The sequence below is a fragment of the Opisthorchis viverrini genome (assembly GCF_000715545.1).
Source record: "Opisthorchis viverrini unplaced genomic scaffold opera_v5_21, whole genome shotgun sequence".
NCBI lineage: Eukaryota > Metazoa > Platyhelminthes > Trematoda > Opisthorchiida > Opisthorchiidae > Opisthorchis > Opisthorchis viverrini.
This window is the reverse complement of record NW_008751677.1, coordinates 1,141,751-1,157,345: the sequence shown is the minus strand read 5'-3', so window position 1 is coordinate 1,157,345 and position 15,595 is coordinate 1,141,751. Positions and strand designations below refer to the sequence as shown.

Here is a 15,595-nt window from a genome sequence, read left to right as displayed (position 1 = left end):
CTCCCCTTTGGCCTTCCTGGCATGATTGCACCTTGTGGAACGAAGTTCCAGCCAGTGTAGCCCGCGGGATCATTGCAGCACTCAAGCCCAACCACCACGTCAAGGTGGCAGCTTTAGGTCGGGTCGACTAACTAGTGAGTCTGGATAAACCTGACTAGTGGAATGTAACTAGATCGGGAACCTGCTGACACTAGTTCGGAGGGCCATTTGCAGTGATACTGGCGGTAAGATGGCGGAAGTGAGCCTGCCCCAATGACGACGGGATATGGGGATTTTCGGTCAAACCCGAAGTGAGGCTCATAAATTTTTCCCATCTGGAAGGAGGAGATATTCTGAAGGGGAAACTTACCAAATGTACGGGGCCTAAAAATTTTTCAGAACCTTCAAGAAGTTGAAGTGTTGAGTTATTGTACGTGCGGAAGCTATCTGAAATTGTTGGAAAAGTGCAGACAAATCGGTGGGCTGTTGAGTGGTTAGGTGTTAGTGTTGGGAACATTCAAGATAGAGGGCATTGACGGAGGTAGAGATAGGCATGTAGATTTCGAAGGACTGTGTGTAAAAGCTTGAGCACTGCCAAAATCGGGGTACAATTTCGAGGGAAAACGCGGAACCATGGGGTATTTTAGAGAGTAACTTCCAGATGTGCTCATATCAAATTGTTTGACAAGAAACTGCCAACCTACTTCAGGATATAACCTAAATGGGCAGTTTTGCAGTCGGGTGGTCTACTCGATCGAAGGTTCTCGGATTATCAGGACTCCCCAGCGGTCTCACCAAATGAGTCCGACTCGGCCGACCATGCGTGTATGACGCATACCACTAAGCCACCCCTAGAATCGTTTCCCTGAGATTCATATTGTTGTCTTCATGTGAGTTTTTAGGCTAAGTTTGGATCTAGGACTTTGGAATAAACCGTGGTGATAGAGATGGGATGGCATGAGCCCGGACTGAGTTAGGATATACGCTTAGGAAGAGGATACCGCCGCTTTCGTATTCATCAGCATTTGGCGTCCTTTTCACGTGAGTTACTAACGATGTATAGGCAACCCTTTCCTATCCTTATTTGGACCTAGACCGCCAAATTCAGCACTCAGGTTCCCCCCTGGGACAAGACGTATGCGCTGATATGCGAATTCAGTGACTGAACCCAGGTAACGGTCAAGTTGCGCCTGATTTCCGATAATTAGTACACACTCACGATCCTGGGGTTTGTCTAAAACTTCAAAATCATCAGGGCAAAAAAAAACTCGGTCATTAATCAAAACGGACGAGTTTAGAGCTATGCCAGCACCTGCTTGTTAACGGGCGGTTGCGTCAATACTTTCGACTAGTCGCAATAGGTAGGAAGCTGGGAATGTACGAAATGATGAAGATCGGCGACCGTGCGTGGGTCTCCGGGGGACCGAATATCAGACTACATGGCTTTCATTATTAATACGTCACTCTCCGACCTGGTGTTAGTAACGATCTGACACCGTGATCGGCTTCTAAGAAACTGTATTCATTACAGAACACATAACAAGTCTACCGGCTTTTGGTAGTGTTGGAATATTGTTAGCGTACTGAAGATGTCTCCTCGAATGGTGACGAAACGCTTGCAAATCAATTGCCAAGCTCGGCGAACAGATCAATAGCCACCTGATCAATTACCATCTACTGGCTTTTATAAAAATGTTTACCACTCCGACCATCGAGAGAATTGCCGCATGATTTGGACTCAATAAGTGCGGTGTGATCATTCGGAGACGACCTAACCAGCGAAAAGCCATTTGAAGTCGGTTGATTGAGCGTGCTCTGTGTTTATGTATCACATGATTGCTTCTACTACATGGTATAAGTCGGATGATGGGTGCACCGAAGACAGCTTCTGTAAATCCCAGTTCTCGACACTTCCGTCAGGCACCCAGGTAATTTTCCGCATGAATACCATTTCGTGCGAGCCTTCTTGTGTTGCACCGTCGTGAAATCCTCTGAGGTTTCAGGCGTTATAATTCTTAAACAAATGTGCCAACAAGTGGCTTGCAACCTGCTGCATTTGCACTAGATGTTGAATATCTTTTGGGACTCAAACACAGTTCAAGCACTGTACTTGAGCCTCATCCGTTCTTCGTGTACACTCCACCTGCCACGAACATGAACCGCCTGTGTAGCAGCTGCCAGTAGTTCTGATATAATCATAGCCCTCACTTCTCGAGCCGGAGCATCTTTGACGAATCGGATACTAGCGAATAATCGTCTTTGTAGCTGGTTTTCCCAGCACTTGGTGCTGAAATGGGCGTATCGTCATCACCGACGCCTGCCCCCGCTTTTATTTATTGTGCTCGTGTCACTTGAATGGGGCTCTTTCATATTTAGTCAGTTACTCCGTAGCCTGCTGTCTGACACAAAAAGTTTCGGTATCATCGTACACACAGTAACTCATTTCATTGGGTACTTACTGACGAGGGCTAGCAATTTTTGCCTCTTCGTGCTGTAATCGTGCATTCAAGTTCAGTAGACACCTTTGTGAAACCTGGCGTCCCCCATAGCAACTGTTCACGCAGATTCACCATACCACAGTTCAGCGCTCAATCTGTAGTTCACTTATCTACTGCAGTTTTGTGCAACATCATACACCGCTGAACTCTGGGCACACCCGAGAAATTCTCTTTCGTTCAGGTATCGAAACGCTTAATGGATTAGTGGTTGAATAAGTGTAGAAATAACACGTAAAAGGCAATCTTGGAACTAGAGGAGAAAACCATCCACCGTTGTACGCGCCGCTGGAACCCGATGACGGGTTCGTCTGATTACAAATGCAATAAATATCGGATCCCGCTTACTTTAGGTGAAACAGCCCCACAGGCTCAACAAACAACTCATCCTAAAGACCTGTTAGAGCACAGTTCTAACGGCTTGGTTACAAGCGGTGTCACCTTGTAGACGTATTAATTTCAATGACTTCATTTGGCCCTAAATTCATGAAACTCTCGAACTTAAAATTCGACGCAGGGGGCAAGAAACCGTCGAAAGTAAGTAATACAGGATACTGATTTTCCATCGAGGACCGTCGTCTGGACTGCTCGGCTCGACTCAACATCCAGTAGGAACATCATAATATCTAATGTGTCTGTGTCCTTGTCTTCTATTCGGTTGCTTTGACTTGGGTCTGGTGATGTTTGCCTCAATTTCTGAATTAAGCTTACTTTGTACTGCTTCGAGACGTCTTCGGCCTACAGAATCAGAGAAGCTCCCATTCACATTTTAGGGTGGTGTCCCTGTGTGCAATGTTCCAAGTAGACCGCCGTGAAGGGGACATTCCAGTCATCTAGGACAGCTTGTGTTCCTCAGAGACAGGACTGCCCATGCGTCGATGCCGCGAGCGTGATCACGTGAGATACGCTGTGTAGTCATGCCTACCAGCATGTAAGTAGTACCGTCGACTTTTGAACCCAATTCTTCCTTTAGATAATCGAGAGCATTCAAACGTACGGTTGACTCACTTTTGTGTGGGAATTCATCGATGAGCTTATTGCAGCACCGTACCTAAGTTATTAAACTGAGGCATCTGGGACTTCGAGTTATAAGTTTCTTCCATCATCAGGTGTTTCATAGATTTTCTGTTACGCCATCACTGCGGGGGCATGGAAGTTCACCAGAATTAGGAAGAATTTTGTTCGCGCAGAAGGTTCTATGTTTTTTATGTTACGTAATTTAGCAGTGCTCCGATTGCCGACGATCCACACTACAGTGTTCCTTCTCAAAAATACCTTTCTAGTAACTTGGAAATCTCACTAAGGACGCCACAGAAATTTACGAACCTTTTCTATGCCCTCTATTTTCATGCGTCGGGTCAGGTAAAACCATGTGAAAATTCCTTGCCAGGTTTCTCTTTTCGATGATGGAGTAACCACTGAAAAAATCCGGCTGAATGTTTCGTAAGGATTTGCTGGAGACGACTAGTCAGTCTATACGATGGCAGTCTATACGATGTTCAATCAGACCTTAGCGGGGGATGAAGATCGGCTGCCTCCTTCGGCCCGAAATCAACCTCTTGCTCTGGCATTTTCAGTTTCCTTGTAACCTCATCAGTTGTTAACCCGAAGAACCTGAGTTCACGTATTTCGATAGCTACATTAACTGTGAGAGACTAAATCAGTGCAGCCTTGAGTATAGAAGTTGGTCCTTTCCGTGAATTCACAACCTACCGTCATCGCTCAAATGTGCCGGAATCCCGTGTACCGCATCCTTCCAGATATGTTGAGCGCGGAACACTGCAGAATGTCTCATGGCTAATCGATAATCCGCTTGCAAGCGTGTAACGGAATTCTCACATCATCGATCGTCACACCAGGACAGATACTGGGTCGTCGTTCGATGAGTCGGGCACACCAATCACATCGCTCAAGTGTGAATACGTTCGCCTGTTCAGGCGTGAAAATTCAGATGCGTCCAACGTGCATTGGTGGAGTAGTGGTTACACGCTCGCCTTACGTCAGATGTCCGGGGTTCAAATCCCAGCACGACCATTGGATATGCACTGCTGATGAGCTCTGATAAGAACGAAACTCGAGTCCAGTGCTTCTCTTTGATGTTGACTCACCGGGATAATCGCGCCAGAACAGGAGGACGACCGTTCAAACGAACAAAATGTTCGAAATGAACAAAATTCTCACATATTTTGCCAAAGCACCATAATCTGGTGCGGAAACCAGGGTATGGTGTACATTTCTGTCAGTCTTGTGGGTGTAACAACCTAAAATCAACCCTAGTATCACCGGGCCGTGCATGACGCTTAAAGTGGTTAGCTGCGTATGTCCGCATTAATAATCGAGATCTGCTATTGAATTGGACCACAATAATAAACTGAAAAGTGTGGGATATTTTAAGTCGGAAAAAAAACTATAGAGTCGTAGGCCCACCTATTGTTTGCCAAAATAAGGCTAGACTGCAGTGCAAGCTCAGCAAGCATTGTGTATTGATGGTATCAGATCGCTTACAGAGTGCACTTAATCCCATCACAGCAAGTAATACGAGTGGAACTCACTGTGATCATTGTAATAGTTCAGACGTTAGCACTGTGTTCAATCTTGTTAAGCTAGACAAGATACGAGATTGCTCAGTGGTTAGAGCGCGAATTCGCTCACCGGAATGTCCGTGGTTGAAACCCTACCTTTGCATCTCGACCTATCCTAGGCTTCGGCAACCTGACAGTATCTCAGCCCTGATGCTTCCTTCAGGGTAGCATAGCAGCTAGGCACCGGAAAAATGTTACAGATGAACGATTTAGATCCTTTAGGACAAGATACGAATCCTTAATTAGTACCTTGTATTTTAACGGCACCAGTTGAGCGTTCATCACAGAGACCACGCTCAGCTGTGACCTACACAGCCATGACCAATCACACTAATTTGTCTAAAATTCAGGATCTAACAAAATTGCGAACTAGTTCCGAAGTTAAGACAAAATGAACTCAATCGACCAATACACAGGTGCTTTGTCTTTTGGATTTCGTTGAATAGTTCACTGGCGATGATGAAGTTATTCGTCTCCCAGTATCTATTCACACAGCACGACGGAACTCAGCTGATTTGATTCCGTTGTTCAGCCGTTTATGCGCGAGAAAGGGAAACCCGTGAATATTACGCATCTGTATTGTATCGTTGAAAAAATAAGACGAAAAGACGTATCAAATCGGATAGAAAAAGTGTGGTGGAAATGCAACGGTAAATGCGGTAGGAAACGTGTCATTGCCCCTGAATAAGCGATACTATGTGTTTCTCAATCAGACGTTGACTAGCACGCGACCGCCGTCTGACAGCGAAGTCCAACGCAGACCAGCCGTCCGCATTGGTTACGGTCACATCAGCACCCCAGTCCAACAATAAAGATACGATGGCTGCATTGTTGTGGTACGCAGCGAACATGAGCGCAGTATTACACAGTTCGTCCGACAGGTTAATTGGGAAACCAGCTCGCAGCAGGTAGAGGACCACATCATAATGGCCCCTGCAAGCGGCAAGCAAAAGGCCATTTTCACCATTATCGCCGGCGAGTAGCATATTGGCACCATGATAAAGCAATAGCTCGACCGCACCCTTCTGTCCGTTGGCACAAGCCCACAACAGAGGCGAAAAACCCTAGGGAAAGAAAGAAATAGCAAAGGAACGATGAGAATCACACGAGTGACACCTGAATCTCATCGTCCATGAGGAAAGTTCAGAAGATGAAAACTCACATATGGGTCCATTCGTCTACGGGCCGGCGCACAACGTGGAGGGAGTGAAAAGCCGTTCATAACTTCTGGACAGTTTTTAATACACTAGCCCGAGAAATTACAGGTGACCTGCCAAAAGTCGAGCAGAAACTGCGGAACAATGCAGCACTAAAATCGAGGTTAATAGGTTTTTGTTTCTGTTGTCCCTTAATGCGCCGTGTTGCTGTAACTGCTGCCTGAATGAAGCGCGGGCTACTCAAACGCTTGGATTGGCCAGATTCACAAAGTTCGATATTCTCCAGCGGGGGATTATCGCAATCACCGACTGCCAAAATCCAGAATGACTGCACCATTCCCTGACAACGTTTTGACCAAACTTTGTCGAGTTCGAGAACTACGGCGAAGCTTATTGGAGTAGCAAAACCAAAAACATTCTCTGATCCTTGTGCGGGAAACCGTTAGCATATTGAATTCTTCGACTTGTTCTGTATACGTTCTGGATATCGCTAGCGTTTGCCGGCAAAGCCACAAGCGAACCATGGACGTTTTCGATTCCTTAAACAGCTTAGTCTATGGAAAGAAAATGTGCCTCTATGCCACTTTGTGAGATGAACATATAACCTCCCGAGAAGAGAGGAGGGCGCAGAATTCACCTCAAAAACTACCATAGCACCTTTCCCATCTTGTGCCTAACCTCCTTACCTCTTAGTGTCACATTCGTAACATCTAGGAGCACCGACAACCTACACGATTTTACTACATAATACTGTTCCTTAAGTGTTGTGTTTTGGTTTCCACAAAACGATGTGCTTTAGGCATGGTATTAGAAATGCATCGGACATTTCAAGTGAACCAGGAAAAGTATAATGTCTTTTTCACCAAAATGAGCGAAGAGGTCAACGCGTTATATTTGAATGGCAGGCCTCGATTTGGTTGAAATACAATGCAAACGTTTCACTTTGATCCCAATTAGGTTTGCAGTGGGATGTATGAAGTTGCTAAATAAATCTTCGGTACTTCTGTCCTACCAAGTGCTTCCACGCGCGCGTTCAAACGTTACACTGTCCCTGTTCAACGTTAGGACTTCCTGCCAATCCGAAATGATGGCTTCTACATTGTGCTCATTGGCTATCGTAGAAAAATACCCGAGTCGTTGGTGTGTTCATCGGGCTGGTTGACGAACCAAAACTAACGGAGTCTTAACCACGCCGTCCAGCCTTTTTTATACTCAATTAATTGCTGTGGAAATCTGGTGGAAGTGCTTCGATAGATTCCGGAGCATCACACCCGCAACTAAGTTCGAATACATATGGGTTCTTTGTAATGAACTGAACATTGGTTCGCATAATACCTTGTCCACGTATGGGATATTTAGGTCTGCAAATCGGTTTAGTAGCATTCAGTTGTTTTACTATTCACAGCTCAGTTCAAGTTATTGGGGATCCTGTTATTCGTGGTTTTTCAAGTTGCTTACTGGTTAGGATTTGGCGAGGCGATCAGCAACCGTAAAAATATAAACTGAGTGACTCAGGGCGAAGATGTATGATAAGTCAGCAAATTTGGTTTGTTCCCCCATATTACACTAAATCATCATCATCGACAGCATGACATCAGTGTTCAACACCGATGCTTCACTGCCGTGTGTTACACAAAAACGTACGGACGAAAGCACCACGCTTTCCTAATGTATAAGGCAGATGGGAAATACCACCAGTGTTACGCGGAAATACCCTGTCTAGGCTGGCAGTATCCAAGCCCTCGTGCTTTCTTGGAGTTGCATAGCAGTTAGGCACCGAACGCTGAACGATCTCTCATGCAGAAATAATTAATGACAAGATTGGTATGCAGATCTTTAGACTAGGGACTAACGACAGCCATGCACCGAAAGGTAGCCACTGTATGTCTCCAGACGAGTAAACAGCAGCAGAGATACGGATAAACTAGACTGTTAAACGGATCGTTGTTATGTATGTAAATTCCCGAAGAGGTTCGTCTTGCGATATGGATTGTATTCCAGAAATCGGGATAGGCGGAAATCGTATAGTTAGCCGCCTGAAATCTTGGTTGTTCGCCCGTTACTGCTCACGCGTGTAAATACTCAGGCGTATGAGCTGTCATTCATGCAGATGCCGACAGGACGAAAACAGATTGGTCCCTCTCCTAACATTCGATCCTATTGAAAGTGGAGGTGGGGCCGTGTCACGGAGAACTAATTCGGGTTGTTTAACCTGTTCTACTCTTCCTTTTGGCATATTACAACACAATCTGCCTCATGTAGCATAACAGGTTTGCGAGTGACTTAAGTGTACAAAATTAATGTTGGTTGGTGCTTGCACTTTGTTTTTGAGACCAAAACGGCTAACACCTGGAAGCAACTTTCACAAAAAGTTTCGACAAATGGCACAGACAAGGGCGCAGTACGTTATGGTGTAGATAGTTCACGAAACACGTTCGGCAACCAACTGACTCCATCACATCCAAGATCTCGGATTCAGTCGTGCTGAAACTGTCTATGGGATGGCCATTGGAAATGAGGTCCACCACTTTGGAAGAAGGATTACAAGTCTTTTGGAACACCAAATCTAAGTGGTGAAGTATATCAGCCAGAGCCACTAGGATAACTGATACTGAACAGACCGAACTGATTCCCTGTACAGGAATTATCTCTCATAACTAATAAGCGTCCAGCTGTAGCACCCTTCCGGTGCCTAACTACCGTGCCACCCGAAGGAAGCACAAGGGCTGGGATACTGCCAGGTTGCCCAAGCTTAGACAGGGGAAGTCGAGAGGCAGAGGTCAGGTTCGAACCACGGACCTTCCGGTCAGTAAATTCGCGCTCTAACCAATTGGGCCACCTCGCCCCTTGTAGTATAGTCCTCGGTAGTATAGTGGTGAGTGTCTTCGCCTGACTGTAGTCCTGGATGGACGTGTTCAACGAATAGCACAAAACTAGGTATGAAAATTATCACCTTTAGGGAAAGAATGATACGGAATCTCAATGACATTTGTCAGCCGAATACCAGACACCCATTTCAAGAGTTTGAAGGTCAATGAACTTTCGACCATTTAGTTCGTATGCTATAACCTTTTATCAGCCTTCCATCCTTTCGACTCTTCGAACGTAACGATAAGGGTACCCTCACATGTAACACCTGTGACCGTCAGCATGAAGTCCGTGGTAAGAAATATTAGGACGCATCGCGTGACTCTATAAAAGTGTCAGATTTTTTCCAAAGTATTTTATTCTTGTGCCACTTGAAACAATAGAGTAACATATATCCGTAGAACCACGCGTTACGAATGAAGGGTGATTAACTACGAATGAAGAGTGATTAACAAAAAAAGCTTGGGGATTTTTATGAGGTGCTGACCAGCAACGGAAAGAAAGGTTCAGTGTATTATTTACATCGTTATGCTAAACTCATTCAGAAACCGTGATTCATACGAGACTACGTGGCTTTAGCAACGAGTAGTGAATAAAAATCGAATGATATATATGGCTCCGTTATGTTATCGTGTGCAGGTACGAAAACAAGTCGATCACATCCCCGTATGGGACCTGATCCCAAACGAAATTCGAGGCTATGAAGGGTTTTATCGAGCACACGCCTTCGGCATGCCAAACATAATTGTACATCAGATGAGGTATGGGTGTCACTAGATGAACTGGTGGAAGCAGGAAACCCAAAACAGCAGCATAATCGAACGATCATATTATATATATATATATATTATATATATATATATATAATGTATTATTATGTAGGGAATTGTGCACCAGAAAGATGTCCAGTGTATGGCCTAAGTATTATGAGCCTTCTAACAGATCTACCACTCTCTGCAAAACGGTGAGAGCATAGAGGGGCGCATTCGGATATTCGAGAAGTTAACTGACAAGGAGATACATACTGACGATCAACAAGGACTTACCTGGTTATCTTGTAAATCTAGAGAATAAGCCCGATTCTCAATTTCTCTTTGAAGAAGCAGAAGCTCACCCTGTGCAGCCATCTGAAACATGGTCAAGTCCCTGGATTCCGCGGGTGCGGACGTTTGAACATTTCGTCTCTGAACGTTGGTCAGTACGGTGGAAATTTTGTTAGGCGAGCGACCGGTGGGTCGGGTAACCTCTGCCTTCGTCAGAAACTCTGGGGGTGGCACGATGGGTTTGAAGGGCATCCTATTTGAACCAGTGAAGTTAGCATGAAACTAAAAGGAAAATGTTCAGTTTGAAGTAAAACTGATCAGCAGACAAGATAAAATATGAGGTAGGTGATGTGGAAGCCTAGGACAGCAGTAGAGACTTCAGGTTGCTGCAGTATTCTGCTGACGAACTCGATTTTCCACACAAAAAATGGAATATTCCGCCTGGAAATAAGTGAATACTCTGCTGGGCCGCATTTGATTCGGTGTCTTGCAGTAAGAGAAAAAACTCCAATACACAATCTTCTAGCCACAAAGTACTCTGTGCTGCGAAAGGCAGGCCAGAGAAGGGTTCTGCTGTCAGAAAAACGAGCACAGGAACGGCCACGTGGACAGAGGCATCCACTATACATCCATGACTTAGCTAAGTAACCACTCACGTGACTTTCCCCAAATTCGGCTCCTTAGAACCCCCAGTCAAAGCCGCCTGATTTGAGTGGCTCCCAAGCAAAGCGTCCACTCCAATTTGGATTTTCCAACATCATCGAACCACTCTTACAAAATCTATTTGGCCATATTTTATGGCAAACTATTTTGCTGAGAAAGCAAGGTGTCCTGATTTTTCTATTAAAAACAACACGGGACATGCCGAGGACAATTTCCAACAAATGAACATTTCTACAGTTATCATTTTCTAGTCATCCTGCGAGTAAGTGTTCCGCGGTTGAAATCGAGTGGAATTAGCAATGGGAAATTACGGTGCTCCGGAGAGTTCAGTTAATTTGTACAAAAAACACAGTAATACATCAGTGGCTCCTTTCTACGCTTTAAACCGGATCGGAACACTATTTGGCGCCTGACTGCGACCTTTCAGGACTCTTCAGGTCTGCGCTCACAGCTCAGGCTACTGTGAAGATGATCCGTCAAACACCGGAGGGGAAAAACTGCAGTAATCATGCGTTCATCCATACAAGCGTTCCGATTCTACTTCTGTAATGCCGGATCGCCGGATACGGAGTTCGATTTGAGATAGTGCTCTGTAGAGAGATGAAGGTAAGGAGGCTTAGAAGCACAAATAGGGCTTCATGAATAAGATAGTGGCTGTCAGATGGAAGCCAGACAGTAGTCAACTGATCAAGATCCTCTTTATTCGTCGCCAGTGAAGACGTTTAGCAAATCCGACCTGTTGAATTTGCTGACCAGACACTTCAGAAATGCAGCTGATGTGTGGACTACTGGTGAGACTTCAGCGTCGGTGCGTCCTGCCTTACGGCTAGTTTTCACTAGCCTGCATCGGTCCCCTGCCTGTAAGCGTTATAGCCGTCTAGGTCTTTACTTTGTTTGCGGCGCCTCCTCAATCTCCTCGGATGCTTCAACAAGTTCTGATATCAAATCCGTCGCGAAGAGACTTAACTGATTTGGCGAGTTGTATACCCTTGTGACCCGATAAACTATACTCAGGGTCTAACTTTGACACGCAGAGCTTTCATACAGGGTTTGTCAACGGACAGGGATCTGACTAACACGAACTCCTGTTCCTCCAGTTTGGGGATTGAAACATGTAAGGCGACTTGTTACCTATATAATGATACTGCTGTGGTAGTATGCCGATACCCGATAGCTACCTTGTGGTCAGTTTTTTTTATTCAAAGGTTTTTATTGAGGACCTTATCGTCTTCTTGCCTGCCCTGACAGTATTCTAGCCGGCGTACGGTTTCACAATCAGAAGTACCCTCATGCCACACCGAGCATCGCGCTGTGACATAGACCGGACCACTTAGGTTTATGCACACGTCAAAAACAAAACAGGCCATTCCTGAGGTGTTCCTTCGTACACTGTAGTCCTTCTCTGCTATCACACCCCGTTGTGAGTACTGCCTCTGCAGGCTCTAGCACCAGGACTGAGAAGAGACCGGATATTACCGCGGTGTAACGGTTCGCGCACTCCCCCCCCCCGACCCAGTGACCTATTACTGTGAGGTATTTGCGAGACAATTAGTCTCCTAAACCAGGTTTGTCAATGGTTAGCGGTCTGACGGACAGTCTCCATGTCCTCTAGATTAAGGAATAGAACATGTATGACGAATTGTTCTCTAAATATGGCAGTGCACTTGCATTTGCCGCCAAACACCGTTGCCTTGCGGTCAGGCTTTGGTTTACGACACTAAAAGCGTTCAGCTGTAGCACCCTTCCGGTGCCTAGCTGCCATGCCACCTGAAGGAAGCACGAGGGCTGGGATACTGCCAGGTTGCCCAAGCCTAGACAGGGGAAGTCGAGTGGCGGAGGGCGGATTCGAACCACGAACCTTCCGGTCAGTAAATTCGCGCTCTAACCACTTGGCCATCTCGCCCCTTACGATACTAAGCACTTCGGCAGTATACCAGTCAATGTACTTTCATGAACTGCACACATACACACCCATGCTACATCAGCCATCACATGGTAACATTAGCCGCGCTGCCTTAATTTCTGCATTCAACAGAGAGGGTAGCCGAAAACATGCTACTGCTGACGCCTCCCTTTTTTCCCTTTCACGTGCTTTTTCTCCCACCCCTCTCCACCCCATTAATAACTCCCTCCTTGTAGGTCCAACAGTTAGAACTGTTGACTACGTTCGTCTGTTTGCAAGCAACATCTGTGCGTCATCCGGCGTCGCCATTCTTAGGCTTCGCAAAATCACTCTTAAAGCCTTGAGACCATCTATCTAGCTGCATTAAATATCCAAACTCTGAAGCAAACAGGACAAGGTACTCTTGCTCGTGAAACACTGACTCGAGAGCAGCAAGTGGGATTCCGGTCTGGTGTGAGTTGCGTTGATCAAATCTTCACACTCCTTCGGTTGGTAGAACAACACCATGTGTACAAGCGACCCACAATTCTAGTATTCCTGGATTTTCACTCGACTCGATAGATCAGTCTGTTCCACTTGACACGTTTGGCCCGCAAGCTTGTGAACGTAGTAAGTTCTTTGTATTCTCAGACTTCTGGACGTATGGGAGTACATGGAGAGCTTTCCAAAAGCTTCCATACACAAAACGGTGTCCGTCATGGGTGTTCTATCCATTCCTATTTAATTTCGGGCGAGATCGCCCAAGTGGTTAGAGCACGAATTTACTGACCGGAAGGTCCGTGTTTCGAATCCGCCTTCCGCCACTCGACTCCCCCTGTCTAGGCTTGGGCAACTAGGCCTCGTGCTTAATTCGGGTGGCATGGCGGCTGGGCATCGGAAGGGTGCTACAGCTGAGCGCTTTTTTTTCTATTTAATTTCCTGATCGATAAGATAATGAGACGAACACTGGGTCTTCAATACCCCGAAGATCAAACAGCCTGTGACAAAAATTTTGTCGATCTGGAATATTCACACGACACCGGTCTCGTTTTCGAAAAGGCGCAGGTGTTTTTGGAAGACCTGACTTCGTCCTTCGGTACACCAGTCTGTTGTACGAAACAAAAAATTCGACGTGAGATATCACTCCCACAACGCGACAAGACACCTGGTCCGGATTATCTGCTCAACGCATTCTTCAAAAAAGGCGGCGAGTTCCTGGTGAAGTCTGACGAACATTCCGTTGAAGATTTGGAACGAAAACAGAATACCAATGGAATGAGGCGCCCCTACCGTCTTCCCAAAAATGGGGCAAGGACGTCAGGCGAAAACCAGCGTGACACTCACCAAATATACGTCGAATCCAACGCGCTAACTGGTACTCTTTTGTGCAAGCTGATCGTTATCGGGAGTGACAGATTCGCGAAAATAGAGTTGGATGGATAAAGCCTAGATTCTGAGCCCTAAGTCTCTTCCATTGTCACCCTGGTTGTCGCCGCGCTCTATTCCTCGTCACCAACAATACTTCAAACAAGAACCCTATCAACCACTTGCTACTTCCCATCCACACCACTGGTCTTTGATAAAAATTGAACTGTAAATATGGAGCTCCCTTCAGCCTCATAGGTGTTCGAATATATGTTTTTACTCAAACGTCACTACGATCTTCCACCCGCTCTGTTTAAAGACGGCAGTGAATTCCTTTCTAACTCAAGTCCACTTTTGAGTAAAGAAACATCCCATAGAACCGAAGTGTGGCGATAAGTGTGCTTGTCTTCAAAGAGGCATCCGCGGTGAATATAGTAACCAACGACGTCAAATTGACTGCCATGACAAGACTCATACACTGTCCACCTCTCAGTCGCTTCCATTCAGCACAGGGCTGAGAGAAAATAGCTCTGTAAGGCAGACGGTCTTCTAGCATGCGGATTACATGTCCCAACCACTGCAACTTGTGAGGCGTGAGTAATTCATCTATCGCAGGAGAGTTCCTTCTTCCTAAGACCATTTGGCGTACCTCAGCATTACTAATCCGATCTTCCCACCAGACCTGACTAACGCTGCGGAGACACCAATGATCAATAAATGACATCTGCATGCACCCTTGCCGGTCAGCTCTTTGCTCACCGGCAGGGATGTCCTCTGTTGCCTTACTTCTTCAACCTCTTTAAACCTCTTTACCTGTTTCCAACATCTCAGGTATCAAAATACTTCCGAGAATTTCGCCTACGGACATTGAGTTCGCCGACGATAGTGCTCCTCTTGGACCAGACACTTTAGAAATGCAAACAATTTCAAATAACCTAAACAATTCTACTGCACAGTTAGGTCGGTGCTTCGCATCCGTTAAAAAGGAAAGCGCTGCTACAAGATTGGATGGAACCAGACCAAACCTCAAGCCTACAGGTGGTAGATGAGTTCGTTTACCCTGGCAGAGCGCGAATTTACTGGCCGGAAGGTCCGTGGTTCGAACCCGACCTCTGCCACTCGATTTCCCTGTCTAGGCTTGGGCGACCTGGCAGTATCCCAGCCCTCGTGCCTCCTTGGTGTGGCATGGCAGCTAGGCACCGAAAGGGTGCTACAGCTGAACGATTATTATTATTATTACCCTAGCAGGTGCTATAGATAGTGACTGACACATATGACTGTCACACAGCTACCTGACATCATCATCAGAAGGGTGCTATGAACGCCTATTATTTTTATTATTTGTTTAGCTAAACAAACACTGCCCTTTGCGTTAATTTGTACCATTTGGTCAGAGCTAGCTGATGTGCTTAAGCTATGCGGCCCTCAGCTCACGGTGGGGTTATCAGCCTTTCCTACAATAAAACCAAGGGCGGTCGACCGGATTTGGGAAATTCCGTCCCACTTTAGGCCACTCTAGTTTGAAATTAAACAAACAGAGGAGAACTGGGAGTTCTTTACC

The 15,595-nt window shown here is 45.9% G+C and overlaps 1 protein-coding gene across 1 annotated transcript in view; it reads right to left on the bottom strand.

Annotated features, from left to right (window-relative positions):
- Nucleotides 1-5,625: 5,625 nt before the first annotated feature.
- Nucleotides 5,626-15,595, bottom strand: part of T265_01887 (hypothetical protein) — a gene marked incomplete at both ends in the record, with an annotated part of 18,938 nt that continues 8,968 nt past the window's right edge. Inside the window, 2 exons of the mRNA XM_009166013.1 lie at nucleotides 5,626-6,120; nucleotides 10,128-10,406. Of these exons, the coding sequence (XP_009164277.1) occupies nucleotides 5,728-6,120; nucleotides 10,128-10,406 (672 nt within the window). The remainder of the gene's footprint in view (nucleotides 6,121-10,127; nucleotides 10,407-15,595) is intronic.